General features: G+C 33.6%; 1 protein-coding gene across 2 annotated transcripts in view; it reads left to right on the top strand.

Moving 5' to 3' along the window:
* The first annotated feature begins 2,893 nt into the window (after window positions 1-2,893).
* Window positions 2,894-22,328, top strand: part of LOC111513752 (uncharacterized) — a 47,020-nt gene continuing 27,585 nt past the window's right edge. The window contains exon 1 of one of the 2 annotated variants that reach the window (XM_074172908.1): window positions 2,894-2,935. In XM_074172908.1, coding sequence (XP_074029009.1) covers window positions 2,909-2,935 — 27 coding nt within the window. In that variant the 5' untranslated portion in view covers window positions 2,894-2,908. Of the gene's footprint in view, window positions 2,936-11,006; window positions 11,166-22,328 lie in introns of those variants that run through there. The other variant, XM_023169977.2, reaches the window with a different exon arrangement.

The following is a 22,328-nucleotide window of genomic DNA, read 5'->3' on the forward strand; positions in this document are numbered from 1 at the left end:
AAAATATTATGATTGCAATGCCAAAATTCAAAACAGAAGTGTTCAGGCGGTTTTTCAGGTACCAAATTTGTCGAAACTATAATTCTGTCCCCAACTCCCTCAAAAAATTAAATTTCACAAAGTTCAAAACTAAATATAAAGACTATTTGTTAGATCGAAATGAAATCAAATTATTGATATCTTTTGAGGAATAGATGAAGTAAACTATTTATGTAAGGTGTTTATTCGTATTTACATTATATTATTATTATATACAACAATCAAAGTTATATTTTTGTTTTTCTTTTTATTTGTTTCCTTTTAAGGGTTAAGTGGAAAAACATTTTCCGTGATGTATTTCATTATGGTCGATGAACTTCGCCTTTTATTTCAGTTGTAAGTTGAATATATAAGTTATGAAATAATAAAAGCGATATTATTATTATTATCATTTTGACTGCTGTATGTGATTTTACTTTCACAGTCATAGTAGTCAGTGGCTCCAGTATTTCTACAAGGCTTTTTTCTTCTTGTAATGCATCTGTTATAATTTGCTGTTTCTTGGGTCCCTTCAAATCAAGAATTTAAACCTTCTTCATTTGTCTTGAATCCTGTTTGTGATGAATTTTGCAAAAAAACGAATAATTTTCATGATCCCATCCTTCCATTTCTTCTGATGAAGTATTCATTGAAGGCCATGGCTTTTTCTATGATGATTGGATTGAACCGGGTGGAACAGAGCTAGAAAGAATACAACATTCCTCAAATTTAATTTTTTGAGGCTTTGCGTTATGTCACCATTCTGAGAAATAATATGGAGGAACAATTCATTTTCATACAATGACTTTAGTTCTGGATAACATCTTGAATTTATCGGCTGCACTGAAGGTGTGCAGTTTATAGTGGAAGATCGTTTGGATATTACTTGATCTAAGTTCTTATTCATTTGGGTCGCCTGGAGCATTGTCATGTATGAGTAAAACTTTCGTGTGCAAGTTGAATACTTTCGTAAACTTCTTCACTTCACGAACTAAGTCTTTATATGACTATTCACTCAATATTTCTCGTGACTTTCAAATTGGTTCTTGTAACTGACTGACAGACAAAACACTTGAAATCTCTGTGATTCTTAGCTTTACCAGTCAATGACAAATCCAATTTGTATGATCCAGTAGCATTCGAAAACGGCATAAATGTGATTCTATATAACTTTTCATGACCTGGTGCAATCGCTTCAGATACGGTGACGACTTCAGAAACGGTGACGACTTCAGGACGACACTGTTTTTGCTCATCTCGAGCAAAAACAGTGTCGGGAAGATGTTTCAATTGGGTGATTAGCGAAGTTTCACAGCAAAATAGCAGAATTCTTGCGTCGTTTCATAACCATGGATGAAACATGAGTCAATCACTTTACACCCGAGACAAAAGAACAATCGAAAGGGAGAACCGGCTCCAAAGAAGGCGAAGACCGTTTCATCTGCAGGCATGATCATGGCATCGGGTTTTTGGCACTTCCTGCGTCGGGTGCCAAGAGCTCCGCTTTGAATAAAGGCAAGGAACCGGCTGCCCCTGCAGGAAAGCTCCCTCACTTGTGCACCTCCACGGAGGGAACCCCAAGAAGGTTGAAAAAGCCGCGCAACGACAGTTATGTCGCTGAACCTTTCAAAACCTTCGCGGAGGCCACGTTAGACAGCTGAAGGTTGCCAAACAGAGCGTGTTTTCAGCGAGTCTTGGCCTACACCTGCCAATATAAAGGAGATGTCTCTGTGATCTGTCCACCTTCCTGGAAAGGACAGGATAGACGATGACCTAGAAGGACAACTCTTCGGGAGGATGTACAATGGATCACATGTGGTATAAGTGCTGTGGGTCTACATTCATCCTCTATACTCTACAGATACAGATACTTATTGCAACGTTTGAGTGAATAAATCGCACAAAAACGGCCGAATTTGGCTAAGAAAAAAGTGTTGTTTCATCAAAACAATGCACCAGCTCACAAATCCATTATCGCAATGACAAAAATTAACGAATTAAAGTTGAAATTGCTACCTCATGCGCCCTATTCGTCAGATTATCTGTTCTCAAACTTGAAAAAATAGCTCAGTGGTCAAAGATTTTCCAACGATGAAGAAGGGATATTGGCAGTTAATGACTATTTTGGAGAGTTAGTATTATTAAAACGGTATCGAATTTATTGAACGTTGCTGGGAAAAGTGTATAGAGCTGTAAGATTATGTTGAAAAATGAATACATTTTTTTCCAAAATTTTTGTGTTTTGTTTGTTGGGCCGGGTACATCTGGGACCACCCTCGTACACGGAACCACGTTTATCTTGAGGAGGATTGAGTTCTCTGTCGATCCCAAAGACGGCGTTTCCATAAGGAAAGATATCGTCGACACGTCGACCCTACTTACGTTGTCCAGTGTTGAATCATAAATGCGTTGTGTTTGGGTTCAAGTTTCCAATCATGACCTGTTTGTCCTTCTGGCAAACATCAGTCCAAAGGGTAAGGGAGCCAGGCTTCAACCTGTCTGAAATCAAGACGACGTGCAGGTCAAGTTTCCAACTATACGCTTGTAGTAGAAAAATCTGTGGAAAAATTTTCAGTCATTGGTACACATTAATATCAAGATCTAATGACGGCATATATTTAAGTAATTCTTTATCATAAATGCATGACAACTATCACGCTGTCTATTGATACAAATGTGTTGCTTATTAAAAACACAAAAAAAATACGGAAGGAACTGAAACAAATGAAATGACCAGAATCAGTTACCAAGTGAAAGTGAATATATTCCATTGTGTGGTGAAAATGTTTTTGTGTCTGTGATCAGTTTTCAAACTGTATTATAACTTATAATGACAAACCAGGACGAAATGATCAATTAAAATTGTTACCGAATATAACATTCTCTACGGATGGAAGAACAGTCGAGATTCAAATTGGTGGGAATGATATATTCTGTAGCCTAATGAATAAGTATTTATTTTGACATTTGCGGCAATTATATATATTGACTGCTTTCATTCACACCGAACAGACATCCGATGTGGACTTTGTTTGTTGAATGATGATTATCTTAATTGATTTTTTGGTAATTAACTAGTGGAACCACTATCTGCAAATTAATTTGTTCGCTTTTTAATCTATTATTGACAAATTAATTTGAAGGTAGGGGTTCCACTAGTTAATTACCGAAAAATCAATTAGGATAATCATCAGTTAACCAACAAAGTCCGCATCGGAGCAAAAAACTTTAGGTATATAAACAGCTAACCCTTGTCTTTAGATTCAGTATCAATTTGCTTCTCCTGAAGATGCTAACCTTGTTAGCGAAACGCGCGTCGATTGCAAAAATATCAGTTTGGTGTTAGGGTAATTGATCTCTAGAAAACGTTTTTAAAAATCGGTTTGCAAAATCACTCACTACCTCACCTAACCCCACGAACACACAGCACTGATAAAGAAATATTGTGAAACGGACAAAAAATTAGTTTTCACTCAGTCCAGCTAGCGGAGCCTCTACTCCTCAACTACATTTGATAGCACGTTTACTAACTATCTGGGCGACCAGGGCCACAGACAAAAAATGTTCATGACTGTACTCTTATTTTTATTGCCGTTCCAATTGGGCATGGATAAACTATACCAATAGTGTCCTTAACTTACACCTAAGAGTCGCCAGGAGTTGCTTCATTTTGGGAGACTCATTACCTACTATGGGACACGATATCGATAATCCGGACTCAGATTCGTATTCAGCGACTTCAGAAACGTTCAATTATAAACAGTTTCATTTGGAACTGAATATAAGCTGTTTTACCAGTGAAACTTTCAGCTTGAGCTCTTGTAGCTCGAAATTGGATTATTTTGTTTAAAAAAAATCTGTTTAAAATCTGTTTTTCCGTTAATCAGCTGTCGCCCCCATACATACTCTAGAAAAATATTTGGTCGAGGTAGGAATCGAACCCACGATCTTCCGATCGTGAGTCGGGCGCACTATCACCGCGGACAATTTCCCGGTTCGCACTCATCAAACTTTCATTTTATTTATCAAAATCCAACTTTTCTCTAACTTCAGTTGACTTGACCAAAAGAAAAGTATAATGAAACGTATACAGTAGTATTCATAGCTTGAACTATTGAGCAGGAATGATGTAAAACCCCCCCCTCTTAACTTTTGATCGAAATAAGTTATCGAGGTGGGATACAATTCACGTAAAAATGCATCATTTTTGGTACTTTTTCATGAGGTGTTGAATTACTTCATACCTGAGTCTAGATCCTACTGGTCGGTAGCTAGAGCTGTTAGTCAAAATTTACAAAATCCACAATTCCACACAAATGGATGGTTCAATTGCAACAACAGCCATAGAAAAAGCAAATCTACTAGCTGAAAAATTTGCGTCCGACTCCACAGTCGGTTTTTTGGGAAAGGCACCACCCACTATTACCACAGTAGAATCCACAATGACGGAAATTACTTTTTGACAGCGTCTAGTCAGACGAATTTTGTAACAGCTCAATATCAACAAGGCGTCTGGTCCTGATGCCAGTAATCGTACTTAAAAAGCGCAAAAATGAACTCGCAGACTTTTCAACCTGTCTTACAAGAAAGAGGTTTTTCCTTCTTGTTGGAAGATTGCTCCCGTTCAGCCTATTCCCAAAAAAGGCAAAACACTCTTCTAAATAACTATAGACCCGTCGCTTTGCTATCGGTAATATCAAAAATCATGGAGAAAACCGTAAATCACCATATCCCCAAATATTTGGAAGGCTTCAATACCTTAAGCAATCATTAATATATTTTTAATAAATCAATCAATAATATATTTTTAGGAGATCAACAGGCGACTTTCTATCGTATGTCACCCACATTTGAAAAAACGCAATCGAGAAACATAGGTAGTCAAGAGCTGTTGCGCTTGATATTTCCAAGGCCTATGACCATGTGTGGCATGAGGGTTTGCTGGTCAAACATCGATGCTATGGCTTGTCGGATCATTTTTGTGTATGGCTCTTCACGTTTCTGAAAGAACTTCCCATGCGAGTGACCGTCGATAGATATCTCTCGATAACTTTCACCATCAAAGCTGGTGTTTTTATTGTATATCAGTGACTTATTGGATGAAACCAAGAATCCAATATATTGCTTTGCTGACAACAGTACAGTTGTCTCGTTATTACATTTGGAATCCAGGACATCGGCTACGGATGCACAGATTCACCGGCAGCAGTAGGTTGAATATTTAATTAGGATTGAATTGGGGTGAAAGTAATCAGGTTGAATTCAATGCCACAAAAGCCCCGTCATCGGTTTTCTCTAAAAAGATAAATATTTCCGAACCAGATATAATAATGTCAGGTCAGACAATTCCGCTTTCTGCTTTGGGGGTTGAAATGGACGCCAATATGACACAATCATGTCGCTGGAATTGCAAAGGCATTGTTGATTATTTGATTAGTTTTGAGTTATTTATTTATTTTCCTGATCTTATTACCGTTGAATTATTGTTGTTATGGTGTTATTGAAAAGAAAGAGTTTGAATGAAATTTGACATTGTCAATAAAATAATTGTCCTGACGAAAATTGGATATTTTCTTGGCACGAAAGTTTGATACGAAATAACATTGGTGACCCCGACGTGATCGCGAAATGGAGGAAGGACGAAAATTGAGCCAAAGACGCACTGCTGGTTTGAATAGAAGCCTATCAAGGGATTATATTTGGCCACAGAGATTCGGTGTTCCGCTCAGATTTGGTGGAACAATAGCCGTGTTAGGAATCACACGTTAAAAGATAAGACCTCGTTAATCCTTAGCTCGCACAAGTTTCTACTTCTGAGGGTTGTCGTTCGTAGGGGTGCGACAGCTGGTTAACGGAAAAACAGATTTTAAACAGATTTTTTTTTTCAAACAGATTAATCCACTCATAAGCGCATCTGAAAAAATACTAACAGCTGTCTTGAAAATCCAGGGAAAATATCGAAATACCTGACCCTAATCAAGTTGTGATAGAAAGTGACAAGGTCTCCAAAAAATCGACTAAATCTACGGAGATACGTTCTACCATGACTAGACCTACAAACAAATCCAAGCATAGTATGGCAAGTTTGGAGAGAAAGAGAAATGCAATTGAAATGGAAAAACGAATACAAGAATTACAACAAGAGAGCAGACGAATCGAGTATGAGCTAGAAGAGAAAAAACGGCATATAGAGAACAATTTACGACTTCTAAAAATGCAAGAAGACCTTCAAAATGCAGAGTTAAAAAGTATTGATGAAACCAACTTTCATGAAGATTCACGAACAAACCTGAGTGAAATATCAAAACACGAGGAAGTAGTAAAATGGATAAATGACATTCCAGATGGATTAGGTCAAACAGACACTCTTATTGTTCCGGAAACTGATAACTCCAATAATAACAAAGATATACAATTACTCTGTGAAACTATCACTAATGTTTTAAGAAATGTTACTCAAGCTACTTCATGTATAAGCAATCCAGTTGAAACAGATAACTTCCAGAAGAGACAGTTGATGGAAAAGAACTTTCCATATTTTGACGGAAATCCCCAGGAATGGCCGCTATTTCATAAGCAACTTACTAATTTACGAAAATACTGCGGTTATTCTAACGAAGATATCATTTTGAAACTATAGCGACATCTCAAAGGTGAAGCAAAGTCCTTGGTTGCTGGAATGTTACTGACTGCTGATAATGTAGACTTAGTAATCCATACTCTACAAAGAAGATTTGGCAGATCAGAATTTATTATCGAAACCATCATCACGAAAATAAAATGTATGCCTACCATCAGAGATAACAATTTGGAAAAGTTAATACTATTCTCAGCAGAAGTAAATAACATGGTATCTATTATGAAAACCCTAGAATCCATGGGACATCTGCAGAATCCTCAATTAATCAAAGAACTACTCACCAAACTTCCTGAATTACTGAAATTGAGTTGAAGAGAAATTGTTTCGTCTAAAAAGGGTGATGTGACTCTAGACGATTTTTCTTCATGGTTGGAAACTATTTCTAATGCAGCTTGTTATGTTAGTTCACCTTGCAAATACTCCAAATTTGAACAAAGGTCATATGAGGTAGAAAACATGAAAGACTTCTCAGTACTTCCGAAATAAAAGAGAAGGAAATGCAACTACTGTGACAAAAAATGTCATGACAACTTTTGTCCACAGATGCAAGCTGATGATATAGATAAGCGGTGGAAAGTTGTAACCGACAAAAAGTTATGTTTTTCTTATCTAGGAAGTAAACATCAAAAGTTTAAGTGCAGGTACAGAAAAGTGTGTGACAAAAATTACTGTAAACTATATCATCATCAGTTGCTACATAAAGACCTACATTCTAGAAATCCGGAAGTTAACGTCAACGAATCGTCCATGGAAAATAATTCTGAAATAGTTTATGCAATGAAGAATAGGTATATCAAACACCAAAATTTTATTGAGGACAATTCCAGTAAAATTATATGGACCGAATGGACATTTGTCAGTTTTGGCATTATGAGATGAAGCATCCACGGTAACGCTATTAGACCAGGAGATAGCTGATAAATTAGAACTTTCTGGTGTATCAGAATCACTTTGCCTTCAGTGGGCAAATGAAAATCATTCGATACAGCAAAATTCGATGAGACTGAACTTGAAAATATCAAAAACTGATGATGAAGATAAAAAATTCACTTTGAAAGGAGTTCGAACTATTAGAAATCTGTCACTTCCAGAACAAGAAATCAGAATGGCTGATTGGAGAAAATATTTTCATTTGAAGGATATCCCAATTCAAGATATTCAACGAGAAAAACCTGTCATCCTGATTGGACAGGACAATATACATTTGATATTACCCAGACAAATACGTTGTGGATCAGATAATTTACCTGTAGCTACCAAGTGTAAATTAGGTTGGTCACTACACGGTCCAAGTCCCATCAATGTTGAAAAAATCTTCAAAGCCCATACACTGCATGTTTGTGAGAAAACAGAAGCTTTTGACGACATTGAAGAACTCATAAAAGAAAATTTTGCAACAGAGTCTTTCGGAGTATTAGTAACACCAGACAAGATGAGCAAGGATAATGAGAGGGCAATGACTATAATGGATTCTACCATTATAGTCATAGATATGAGATAGGTTTGTTGTGGAAAAATGATCATAACATCTTACCTGAAAGCAAATATATGGCCCTACAACGACTGAAATGTATGGAAAAGAAATGCAGTCTCGACAAAAACTTCGCCGAAGCCTACTGCCAGAAAATCAATAGTTACATAGAAAAGGGATATGTTAGAAAGCTGAAACAGGAAGAAATTCTCACAGACAATCCACGTCTTTGGTACTTACCACACTTTGCTGTGAATAATCCGAATAAGCCCAATAAAATACGCCTAGTATTCGATGCAGCCGCCACGTCAAGAGGAGTAAGCTTGAATAGTAAACTGTTACCTGGATCAGATCTATTGAAACTCTAGTTACTATTTTAAGGAAATTTCGCCAACGACGATTTGGATTTTATGGTGACGTCAGAGAAATGTTTCATCAGATTCAAATTCGTGAACAAGATCGAAAGTCCCAGAGATTCCTATGGCGAAACTTAGAAAGTGAGACGTTTGGTGCAACTTGCTCTCCCGTATGTGCCCAGTTTGTGAAGAACTTCAATGCTGAAAAATTTTGTTCTGATCCCGAAATTCAGAACGAAATTTTCAACAAATTTTACGTATACGATTACTTGGATTCCAATGATACGGAACAGGAAGCACTTCATATTATCTCAGAAGTATGCAAGGTACAGAAGAAAGGAGGCTTCGAAATAGTTCATTGGATGACAAACTCTCAGATTATACGAGAAAGACTTAAATCTGAAGCTGTATTGGCCCATTCAAGGATCATTGGTGAAACTTCATTCCATCGTGTTTTGGGACTTTGGTGGAATACCGAATGATGACTATTTTTCTTTCAAATTGGATATCGGACATGTTTATGATGAAAAAACTACCAGAAGAAATGTTCTCAAGTGCATTATGTCCGTGTTCGATCCACTTGGCTTAATATCACGAGGTAAAATATTGATGCAGAAGATGTGGCGTTCTAGAATCTCCTGGGATAGTTTTTTACCGGAAGAATTGATCAAGCCTTGGCAAAGATGATTGAAAGATCTCAGGAAAGTAGCGGACTACAAAATACCAAGATGTTACAGTTTTCTGATCCCCGGAGCAGATAGAATTGAACTCCACACCTTTTGTGATAGCAGCGAGGAGGCATTTGCCACAGTATGTTATCTTCGAGTATTGAAAGATGGCAAAATAGAGACTTCCATAATTGCTGCGAAAACGAGAGTTGCACCTTTAAAGCAGCTTTCAATTCCGAGGTTAGAATTGCAAGCCGCAGTTATGGGAATTAGACTGGCGGAGACAATTAAATTAGAACTGGAAATAACCATCAATAGAATGTATTTTTGGATAGACCCTAAATGTTCTGGGATGGACAAGAGCAGATGGAAGATTTTTCAAATAATTTGTCGCTCTTCGCATAGGTAAATTGGAGGAAGCAGAGTCCATAGTAAATTGTAGGCCGCTGACTAAAGTTTCCTGCGATCCGTCAGATTTAGAAGCTCTTACTCCCATCCATTTTTTGTTGGGATATTTCAACACCACGCACGAGCCTACATTACTTCCAATAAACCCTAATGTTATGGATTGAGACGCGAATGGAAAAACTCTCGAATGTTGGTCGACACATTTTGGCACAGATGGGTGAAAGAATATCTTCCACGTTTTATGAAATTTGACATTGTCAATAAAATAATTGTCCTGACGAAAATTGGATATTTTCTTGGCACGAAAGTTTGATACGAAATAACAGGCATTCTTCTCAAAACCCTGGAACACCTCAGCAACTTTTGATGCTTCATAAAGCTCAGATCAGACCTTCTTTGGAGTATTGTTCTCATGTATGGAGCTCCGCCCCTAAGCATACCCTGAAGCTGCTGGATTCCATATAGAAAAGAGCCATTCGCCTGGTTGGAGACAGGAACATCACTTGCAACCTTGATAGTCTGAAACATCGAAGAAGGGTTGGAGATTTGTCTCTCTTTTATATATTCTTTCACAGGAAGTGTTCAAGTGACTTGGCAGATTTGATTCCACCAAGATGAGCGATACACGTCAGAAATACGTGACGGATTGTAGCTGCTCATCGTTTTGAGGTTCAACTCAGTTCATCTCGAACTTCACAGTTCAAGAACTTTTTCATTTGGAGAACTGCGTTTATGTGGAATAAACTTCCTGAGAACGTTTTTCCAAATGGATTCAATCTTCAGCGATTCAAATCTAATGTGAATCATTACTTTTGCACAGGCACCGCTCTAAGAGCGCCTGTGTTTTGTCGTTGAAAAAACGCTTGAGAAAGCTATTGTAGAGCGAACCACGTGATGCGGTTGTTTGTGGTTTTGTAAACTGTCAAGTGAAAATTTCACAATAAGGTGTTATTTGAAGATTCCTTGACTAATTTTGTGATCACAATAATATGAAGGCTATTCATCTTATTCCTCCTTATTCCAGTTTTGCAAAAAAACAATGGGGATCGCTTTTTTGATTGATTGATAATTTCGTTCAAGTCCACTACTTTTCTGAAGCATTTGCAAGAGCTCAAGATATTCTTAATGCAAATTGATTGTTTTGGAGAATTTTGGGAAAAGTGGTATATTTTATATATACTTCTATAACGATAAAAATAAAAACAACAACAAAAATTAATTGGCGCTCCAGGGCGACTTCATTGATTCCAGATATAGCTCGTAGAACTAAATGTGTTATCGATGAATTAGAAAATTCCCACAACGGTATTGAATAATCTTAAAATAACTAAACCATACCAAATTGCAGACTGTACCGTCTCCTTCAAAGAGTAAGCCTCGAGTGTGAAAGTGTTGAGCAGCCCTGCCTTACCTTGCGATTCGACCAAGAATTCTTTGTTGCAGTGGGGTGCGGCTATAAAAGTTATTTTGCGCAAACTTGGGACCATTTGCGTGATGAATGACTGAATTGTGAGTGACTTTTTGAAGAATATTTTTTTTAATCAATTTTTTCGTGAATTCACTAAAAAAAGATGTGGCTCAAATTTTCGTGTGGTCTCGTTTTGGTAAGTATAAATTCGACTAGTATTATTTAACAAAATGATAATAGTTTGTAGATGACTCTGAATACATACGTTTAAGTTCGAAAAGTGAGATTATTCAGACACGTTAGATACAAAGAAGTGATTATTCAAATATCGACATCAATTGGAACAGTTCAAAGGACTTCATACTCATCATATATTCTTAGTGAAAATTTATATTATTACTGATATTTTAAATTTCACGCGTATTTTAGTTGTAGTAAATTCCGAGTATTTATTTAATATTTACTAGATGTTATGACATTTGGAATATTTTTAACATTAGTATTAGAAGTGTCATTCATCTTCTAGGCAACTTGAATATTTTTTTTTAATATTTAGAAATTCCGAAATATTTTTCAACCAAATAAAAATTTCCCCTATATTAGCAAATATTAATAGTTTATTGAAATACAGTATTGATATTCATAAAATAGATATCAACTATAAGTCTCCAGAGTCTACGAATAGGTTGAATTATTAATCCTTGCCACTGAGGTTTCAGTTCACCTTCTATATATGGAGTAGAAGAATTCGAAATTCTTGTAGCTGACCTTGAATTCTCAAATTGAATATATGAATTGTGAAATACTCTTCTACAAAAAACACCTTTTCAAATCATAATAAAGTGCTTGTGATACATCATTTCAATAGTATATTACGTATCGAGTAGGATCACAGATTAAATAGTAGGATAAGAAGCCAATTACCCACGAGCGAAAAATTGTAAGCACGAGGCGTTAGCCGAGTGCGATAATTCGCGAGTGGGCATAATTGGTCTTATCCTCGAGGTGCTTACCATACTTTTTCTACGACTGACGATAGAAAGTAATGTACAATATATTTGTATGAGATCATGGCTTTGGATAATAAACTCTGTTTGAAAAAAATCTGTTCAAAATCTGTGCGAGTCAAGGACTAATGAGGTCTTACCTTTTAACGTGTGATTCCTAACACTCATTCAGTCAATCAGTCAGAACTCAATTAAATGATTGAAAAATTGATTACAATATTTCGCCAATAATTTAGAATACAGGTGTATTATAAATGAGCCAGTACCTACCTGCTGTCAAACACCTAATTATTAGTGTAAAATGGAGTGAGTAGAAGAATATTATTATCTATCCAAAAATTCCATTTTTTTGTAAATCAACCTGAATATTATTTGAAGAAAAAGTATTTTAATTTTTGACACTGCTTTTCAATTTTCAAAGCGAATATACCTACACGGTGTTTCCTAAACACGGTGAAAAAATGTGAGGGCCAGATCAGGAGATAATTTTATGAAAAGGAGGTTCATGTAAGCATACGCCTGGAAATGATCAAAAATTATTTTTCAGTAATAATATTGCAATATTATTGCAAATATCCCTCATCAGATTCTGGTAGAATTTGGCAGTGTTAAGTTTTTGGTAGTGATAACAGTTTCATTTAGCCTCAATTAAATATTGAGTCCAGTGGCTACTGGGGACACAGTTTACCCAGTATTATTGACCAAAATGTGTCCGCCACTGATGTTTCTTGTAACAAACAAACAAAAAAATGGGGGTGGTGAATTTATCAATGATACCTAAAGAAATTTCTATAAATTTACGCAATGATAAAAATAATGAATTTATTTCATTTATCTGTTTCTCAATTTATACAAATCACACTTCCTGAAATGTGTATAACAATGAATAGTTTCATCTTCATACATTTATCATTATTCCAATTGAAGTAGACTCAATTCAAAATCCAGCGTCGGAAAGTTTCCTCCAGCTAGCCAATAGATAAGATGGAATTTATTATGAATAAAACCTATGCAGGCTTTTCATTCAGTAGACTAAATAATTTCATCTCAAAAGCAGGACTCCTTTACCTACAACCTATCACAAATGTAGTCAATGAATATTCTTGATTTCATGCAGTTCTCGCATATTTCAAAGACGTTTTTATCAAATTTACGTACAATTTTTCTATATACAAAGGTACCTACAACTTTTCATTCGAATCTGAACTTGAGATATCCCTTGAAGTCGTAACAAAGAAAATAGAACAGCGTTGTTCTATGTCTGTTATATGGGGCCAACTGTTTTTCAAAGTAAGAATCGAATTATATGATTTCCGGTCCTGCAATAACCGTGCCGTAAATTTGGTGTTGGAACTTAATAACATTTAATCTTCTAATAAATTACATAACACAAAAGATAATAATTCTGAGAGCTGACACATTACACCAGTAAACTTTTCTAACAAGTTTCGAAGTTTATTGCATTCCATAATGAGGTAATTATATTATTGACATTATTATCATAAAATGTCTGTTTCAAAATTCAAGATATTGAATACTTAGTGAAAATTATAGCTGGTCTAAATATCTTTTATGTAGTTTGTGAAAACTTCAGAATCCTTATTGAATTGATAGTTTACATATTAAATCAAGTATACCGGGATTCACTTTCATTTCAATCGACCTTTTTGTTGTGAAAGAGGTACACATTGAAGCTGAAGTTTGATAAATGCTACTTCTTATCAGGATGTTTAGGTAAATGAAGCGAAAAAATGGTATTGAAAAAAAAAAATGTGAATCGGTAAAACATTTCAGTTCTCAAGCAAACTTCGTCTTTTATTTCTCGCTACATCGTTTTGTTTGACGTCATAGTTTCGTCATGTAGAATTTGGATAAAATGGCTTCTACGCCGCCTTTTTCAATAAAATGGCCAATTGTCCTATAATAATGACAATGGAATTTCATAATCTATAAATTGTTTTGAAAAATATAGAAGGTTGTATTCAAAATTCTCAACTTTAGTTCGTGTCTGGTTGAACCAGAAAAGATTTTAAATTATTTCTTTGAAGGTGGTTGACAATGTTCCGTGGTGCATTTTATTAATTCGAACTTCTATTGTCTAATATGATATAAATTGATTAGAATATCCTGAAAAAATCTGTTAAAGAATTAAAAAAGAAGTATAACAATTATATTAAGCAAAAAAACTGAAATTACAATGAAATAAAATACAAGCGACAACCAAAAATACAAAAATTACTTATAAATAGTCAGATCTCGGAGGAATAATTCCAGTTATCACCCGAAGACGATTGTGGATATATCGTGAAGTAACTTGGCTTGAAATCTTTAAAATTTTCAATTTTTATCTCTTGCTAATAATTTTTAATTTTCATCTCGAGTTGATAGTTCAATAGTTTTACTTTTTGGTTGTTGCTTGTATTTTGTTTCATTGTAATTTCAGTTTTTTTTGCTTGATATAATTGTTATATTTCAGCTAACCTTTTTCAATTTTTTACAGTTTTTTTTCAGGGATTCCAAATCAATTTATATCATACTAGTTTTTACCTGCGGCTTTGCTCGCATTCATGCCATTGAATAAGTATCAATACAATAGAAATGAATCAATATGAGAACTATAAGACGTTAAAGCAGCTAGATTTTGAGATTTTTTTGACAAAAATTTTTTTTTATCTCACATAAATATTATTTTTTTTTAATAAAAAGTATCCTATGTTACTTCTAATACCTCCAAGAATATGTGTTGTACAAAATTTCATTATGATCGGTTGAGTAGTTTTCGCGTGAAACCGTAACAAACAAACTTACATTCGCATTTATAATATTATTAGGGATTAGACAATGGGAGTCCGAACTAATGAAATTAAATTATTTCATAGTCGAAAATATCGCCTTCAATGTCCTATATTTTTCTTTAACATTTATTGATTTTCAAACAACTGAATGGCACTGTGTACAATGAGTTTGTTGTCACTCGGTATACTAACTCTATTTAGGTACTAATTAAAATACTACTGAAATAAACCTAACGAAATGAATTCAAGTCATACACATATCAATTTATTCACTTTCTTTGTAACCTCAATACTTAAAAATTATGTTTAATTAAGAAGTTAAGAAATTATTGAAACAATACAAGCTGGCTGAAGCCTCTTTTTCCTTTTATTTTTCATACATAGAACGTTAATTAACCCCTCAATTTCAATTAATTGTAATAATTATATACGTACACTGACGCAGCCCACATTGCTCATCAATTTTCTTACATTGAAGAAATTACTATAAAAATCAATGTCCAATTTTTGTGAATATCTGATATCACGGTTCAGACGTGAAAAATATTAGTATTTTTGAGCGATTTCTGAAGTCATAAACGTATACAAAATTTATACTTTCAGGTACTTTTGCCTAATTTAGAACATTATACCAAAAATACCATCATGGGGTGGTTTTCCATCACGATAGAATAGAATAAAATTTATTAAAAATAGAACAGTAACAGTAATTTCACAGTAACAGTTATCATGTTCAGATTGCTGATTACAATTATGATAATGCAAAATTACTTCTTATCTCCCTTTATATATTGGAACCTTTCACCTAAGCGCAAGTGTGCTTGTGTTGTATTAGGTATCCCATGTTTTGAAAGGAGATTTTTACTTTGTCAGACAGCATACGTTTATTATTTCTAGAGAATGGAGAATTCAAAAATACTTATATGTTTAATATAAATTTTAAATAATAAGTTAATTGTAGTGTACAAATGATTTTATAGCAACTACTTTTTTTCTTTATGTCTATAATATTCCGGGACTCGAGTGGTAATAAGTTGAGAAGTTTTGGGCCAAAGTAATGTACAAATTTCTGTGAGTGACTTTTTTGAATGAAGGCAGATGGACAGACCTTTTTATAATATATCTGGTTTCTGTCTCTATAGTTGTCCTCTGGTAATTAGCTTTGTTCTGAATTATCCATATTGAACAAGAGTAAGAGTAGAGATTCCGAAATATTTTTCAACCAAATAAAAATTTCCCCTATATTAGCAAATATTAATCGTTTATTGAAATACAGTATTGATATTCATAAAATAGATATCAACTATAAGTCTCCAGAGTCTACGAATAGGTTGAATTATTCATCCTTGCCACTGAGGTTTCAGTTCACCTTCTATATATGGAGTAGAAGAATTCGAAATTCTTGTAGCTGACCTTGAATTCTCAAATTGAATATATGAATTGTGAAATACTCTTCTACAAAAAACAGCTTTTCAAATTATAATAAAGTGCTTGTGATACATCATTTCAATAGTATATTACGTATCGAGTAGGATCACAGATTAAATAGTAGGATAAGAAGCCAATTACCCACGAGCGAAAAATTGTAAGCACGAGGCGTTAGCCGAGTGCGATAATTCGCGAGTGGGCATAATTGGTCTTATCCTCGAGGTGCTTACCATACTTTTTCTACGACTGACGGTAGAAAGTAATGTACAATATATTTGTATGAGATCATGGCTTTGGATAATAAACTTTGTTTGAAAAAAATCTGTTTAAAATCTGTTTTTTCGTTAATCAACTGTCGCCCCCATACGAACGACAACTCTCAGAAGTCGAGAAACTTGTGCGAGTCAAGGACTAATGAGGTCTTACCTTTTAACGTGTGATTCCTAACACTCATTCAGTCAATCAGTCAGAATTCAATTAAATGATTGAAAAATTGATTACAACATTTCGCCAATAATTTAGAATACAGGTGTATTATAAATGAGCCAGTACCTACCTGCTGTCAAACACCTAATTATTAGTGTAAAATGGAGTGAGTAGAAGAAGATTATTATCTATCCAAAAATTCCATTTTTTCTTAAATCAACCTGAATATTATTTGAAGAAAAAGTATTTTAATTTTTGACACTGCTTTTCAATTTTCAAAGCGAATATACCGACACGGTGTTTCCTAAACACGGTAAAAAAATGTGAGGGCCAGATCAGGAGATAATTTTATGAAAAGGAGGTTCATGTAAGCATACGCCTGGAAATGATCAAAAATTATTTTTCAGTAATAATATTGTAATATTATTGTAAATATCCCTCATCAGATTCTGGTAGAATTTGGCAGTGTTAAATTTTTGGCAGTGATAACAGTTTCATTTAGCCTCAATTAAATATTGAGTCCAGTGGCTACTGGGGACACAGTTTAGCCAGTATTATTGACCAAAATGTGTCCGCCACTGATGTTTCTTGTAACAAACAAACAAAAAAAGGGGGTGGTGAATTTATCAATGATACCTAAAGAAATTTCTATAAATTTACGCAATGATATCTGTTTCTCAATTTATACAAATCACACTAGTTTCATCTTCATACATTTATCATTATTCCAATTGAAATAGACTCAATTCAAAATCCTGCGTCGGAAAGTTTCCTCCAGCTAACCAATAGATAAGATGGAATTTATTATGAATAAAACCTATGCAGGCTTTTCATTCAGTAGACTAAATAATTTCATCTCAAAAGCAGGACTCCTTTACCTACAACCTATCACAAATGAAGTCAATGTATATTCTTGATTTCATGCAGTTCTCGCATATTTCAAAGACGTTTTTATGAAATTCACGTACAATTTTTCTATATACAAAGGTACCTACAACTTTTCATTCAAATCTGAACTTGAGATATCCCTTGAAGTCGTAACAAAGAAAATAGAACAGCATTGTTCTATGTCTGTTATATGGGGACAACTGTTTTTTAAAGTAAGAATCGAATTATATAATTTCCGGTCCTGCAATAACCGTGCCGTAAATTTGGTGTTGGAACTTAATAACATTTAATCTTCTAATAAATTACATAACACAAAAGATAATAATTCTGAGAGCTGACACATTACACCAGTAAACTTTTCTAACAAGTTTCGAAGTTTATTGCATTCCATAATGAGGTAATTATATTATTGACATTATTTTCATAAAATGTCTGTTTCAATATTCAAGATATTGAATACTTAGTGAAAATTATAGCTGGTCTAAATATCTTTTATGTAGTTTGTGAAAACTTCAGAATCCTTATTGAATTGATAGTTTACATATTAAATCAAGTATACCGGGATTCACTTTCATTTCAATCGACCTTTTTGTTGTGAAAGAGGTACACATTGAAGCTGAAGTTTGATAAATGCTACTTCTTATCAGGATTTTTAGGTAAATGAAGCGAAAAATGGTATTGAAAAAAAAATATGTGAATCGGTAAAACATTTCAGTGCTCAAGCAAACTTCGTCTTTTATTTCTCGCTACATCGTTTTGTTTGACGTCATAGTTTCGTCATGTAGAATTTGGATAAAATGGCTTCTACGCAGCCATTTTCAATAAAAATGGCCAATTGTCCTATAATAATGACAAGGGAATTTCATAATCTATAAATAGTTTTGAAAAATATAGAAGGTTGTATTCAAAATTCCCAACTTTAGTTCGTGTCTGGTTGAACCGGAAAAGATTTTAAATTATTTCTTTGAAGGTGGTTGATAATGTTTCGTGGTATATTTTATTAATTCGAACTTCCATTGTCTAATATGATATAAATTGATTAGAATATCCTGAAAAAATCTGTTGAAGAATTAAAAAAGAAGTATAACAATTATATTAAGCAAAAAAACTGAAATTACAATGAAATAAAATACACGCGACAACCACAAAACAAAAATTACTTATAAATAGTCAGATCCCGAAGGAATAATTCCAGTTATCACTCGAAGACGATTGTGGATATATCGTGAAGTAACTTGGTTTGAAATCTTTAAAATATTCAATTTTCATCTCTTGCTAATAATTTCTAATTTTCATCTCGTATTGATAGTTCAATAGTTTTATTTTTTGATTGTTGCCTTTATTTTGTTTCATTAGAATTTCAGTTTTTTTTTTGATATAATTGTTTTTAATATTTCAGCTAACCTTTTTTAATTTTTTACAGTTTTTTTTTCAGAGATTCCAAATCAATTTATATCATACTAGTTTTCACCCGCGGCTTCGCTCGCATTCATGCCATTGAATAAGTATCAATACAATAGAAATGAATCAATATGAGAACTATAAGACTGAATGGCACTGTGTACAATGAGTTCGTTGTCACTCGGTATACTAACTCTATTTAGGTACTAATTAAAATACTACTGAAATAAACCTAACGAAATGAATTCAAGTCATACACATCAATTTGTTCACTTTCTTTGTAACCTCAATACTTGAAAAATTATGTTTAATCAAAAAGTTAAGAAATTATTACAACAATACAAGCTGGCTGAAGCCTCTTTTTCCTTTCATTTTTCATACATGGAACGTTAATTGACCCCTCAATTTCAATTAATTGTGATAATCATATACGTTCACTGACGCAGCCCACAATACTCATCATTTTTCTTCCATTGAAGAAATTACGATAAAAATCAATGTCACCTTGTTTTTTTACCAATTTTTGTGAGCATCTGTCACGGTTCAGACGTGAAAAATATTAGTATTTTTGAGCGATTTCTGAAGTCATAAACGTATACAAAATTTATACTTTCAGGTACTTTTGCATAGTTTAGAACACTATACCAAAAATACCATCATGGGGAGGTTTTCCATCACGATAGAACAAAATAAAATTTATTAAAAATAAAACAGTAACATTAATTTGACAGTAACAGTTATCATGTTCAAATTGCTGATTACAAGTATGATAATGCAAAATTACTTATTGTATTTATCGACCTTTTTTTGGGTAATTGTTACCTTCCACAATCTGAAAAAATTTAAAAATTATAATGGAGAACTTTATGCAAGTGTAGAAGGGCAAACTTTTTAGTTTACCCCGATAAGTTACTGTGTAAAAATCAAAGTATTTTTCACAAAGAAAAATCTTCTATTTATCAGTAACTTGTCGTATTTCACAATTTTGCCTATCAAAAAAATTATTAAGAAATTATACTTATCTTTTACGTTTCGGAGGCCAAAATCTGCCTCCGTCTTCAGAAATGGATAAAAATTCGAATATATACGCAGTTATTCTTTTTTTTTGAGAGCTTATTTCTTTTCTTCTTCGACAGATGTCAAAGAAGTTTTGAAATATGAAATTTCATATTCTCGAGTGGTAGTAAGTTGAGAAGTTTTGGGCCAAAGTAATGTACAAATTTCTGTGAGTAACTTTTTTGAATGAAGGCAGATGGACAGACCTTTTTATAACATATCTGATTTCTTTCCCAATAGTTATCCTCTGGTAATTAGCTTTATTGTAAAATATCCATATTGAACAAGAGTAAGAGTAGAGACTTCTTATGTTGAATAAGTTGATTTCTTCATAAAGCTTTTTTGTAGGGAGTGAATGGACCTTCTTATAGATAATTTTCAGTATTGTGTTTTGCTTTGTTTGTAAGCCTCCTAATTATTTTTCAAAAGTTTCTCTCCATGCTGTGATGCAATACTTGGGAACATAATCTCACAGGAGATATCTCATAAGTCTTTCATAAATAAATTATAGTATTATTACCTTCAAAAGATTCAAAAAATTTTAGTGATGTCAGATTTCTTTTCTTATATTTTACGTTGAAAACAATTGGAGAAAATATGCATTTATGAAGTTTTGTCACCACTACATGTGCTGGATCAAAACATTGTTTGAAAAATGACATTTTCCAAAGCTTACCGGTGATGAATCTAGAATTGTGAATTCTGTTGCAGCACGTTTTTTGAAAAACCATGAATTGTGATAACTGTGTCAATTGTCTATAGTTATCGCGAAGTGATTGTGTGGATTGTTTTTTCATGTACTTATACTTCATCTGCTTCAAGATAAACAATAATTTCTCAAAATCGGACCAATATTAAATAATTTGACACTAAATGCAACATACCATTGAACAAATATCGTATGATACATCACAGCATATGTCATAAACATAACGAATTAACGAAAATTCAGAAAAAACTTCTTTTGACCGATGATAAACTAATGTTATAGTAGCTCATTTATCTATCTTTAGTATCTCATTTATCAAATATACAGATGGATGCCCTATACAATGTAGCATTTGTGATACGTACGATACATACGATATCAGAGAGAAAGTTAGCATGCCCATTATTATTCAATACAACTAGCAGATAGAATGCAAATCAGTAATGACGAATACTATGAGAAAATAACTCATATTGTAGAAAGACCTGAAATAGTTACAATGGCAGACATTATTCAGTGTACGTTATGTCTTGTTTTGAAATTTCCCATGTTCCTACACAGTATTGCTCGATCTGACCACAGTTTCACTCTAAGTGAACAAACTACATATCCTCGCAGTTTTCAACTATGATATTTGACGAAAATTGAAAAACATTCAAAGAAGAGATGGAATATATTTAATAAAGAAATTAATCTACAATTGACCATATTCAGGTAGAAAAGGTTGCACAAATTTCAGTTAGTTTCAGGTGTTTCACGATTGGCAACACTGATATTTGACATATACTATTGATGACATGTGAAATTACTGTTACTGAAAAACTTCAAATTTTCCTGCATTCGATAAAATGTTTTCCTTCTTGAACATATAGCATGTCTACATCTCGTGTACGTGAATTTGACATCGATCAGCTTATGATATGCCAACTACCAATGCATCTATTTTTCGACTTGAAGTACACATTGCCATGGGATAAATAATATCATCTGCACATGCACTGAATATAAATGTTATACGATCTAAACGCGGTAAAATTTAAACTTTTTCAAAAATAATTATATTAATTACACGTCTCCTCTCTGATATGTTATATCGAATAACAGTGTTCCTGATCAGGAAACGCCTAAAACATGTACAATCATTCTTTTCGTGAATATGGTAAATTACATTAACCTGGTATTGGGATCATCAATACTCAATTGGTATATAATATTTAGTACAGATGAAAGTATTCTGATGGAAAGTTATCATAATACGCACAAACATAAATAGTTACATAAATAGGATCTGATGATAGGTATGTCTATACCTAAGTTGACCCATCTCCAAACTACCTCTCACTTCACCTATTTCCTTATCTGAAATTTGACTTAAAAGTCTTCCCAAAATTCAGTGATTTCTCAAAGTGGTAATGCGAGGGCGAAAAAAACATTATAATATATTTTTTTCAGATTAATATTCACTAATATCAATTTACAGAGCATTTGCAACATAATGCATCTTCCTAACTTCTTATATTTGAGTGAAAAAGGAAAACTCATGATAAAATTGCAGATTCAGTAAAAAATAGTTCAAAAATAAAAAAAAAAAACAAAAATGTATAGATGTTCCATTGAAATGAAAGTATTACCGATGTGAAACCGAAGAA

This window comes from Leptinotarsa decemlineata, unplaced genomic scaffold (assembly GCF_025532065.1).
Source record: "Leptinotarsa decemlineata unplaced genomic scaffold, Ldec_3_MD MMD2_tig00000199_RagTag_RagTag, whole genome shotgun sequence".
Taxonomy (NCBI): domain Eukaryota; kingdom Metazoa; phylum Arthropoda; class Insecta; order Coleoptera; family Chrysomelidae; genus Leptinotarsa; species Leptinotarsa decemlineata.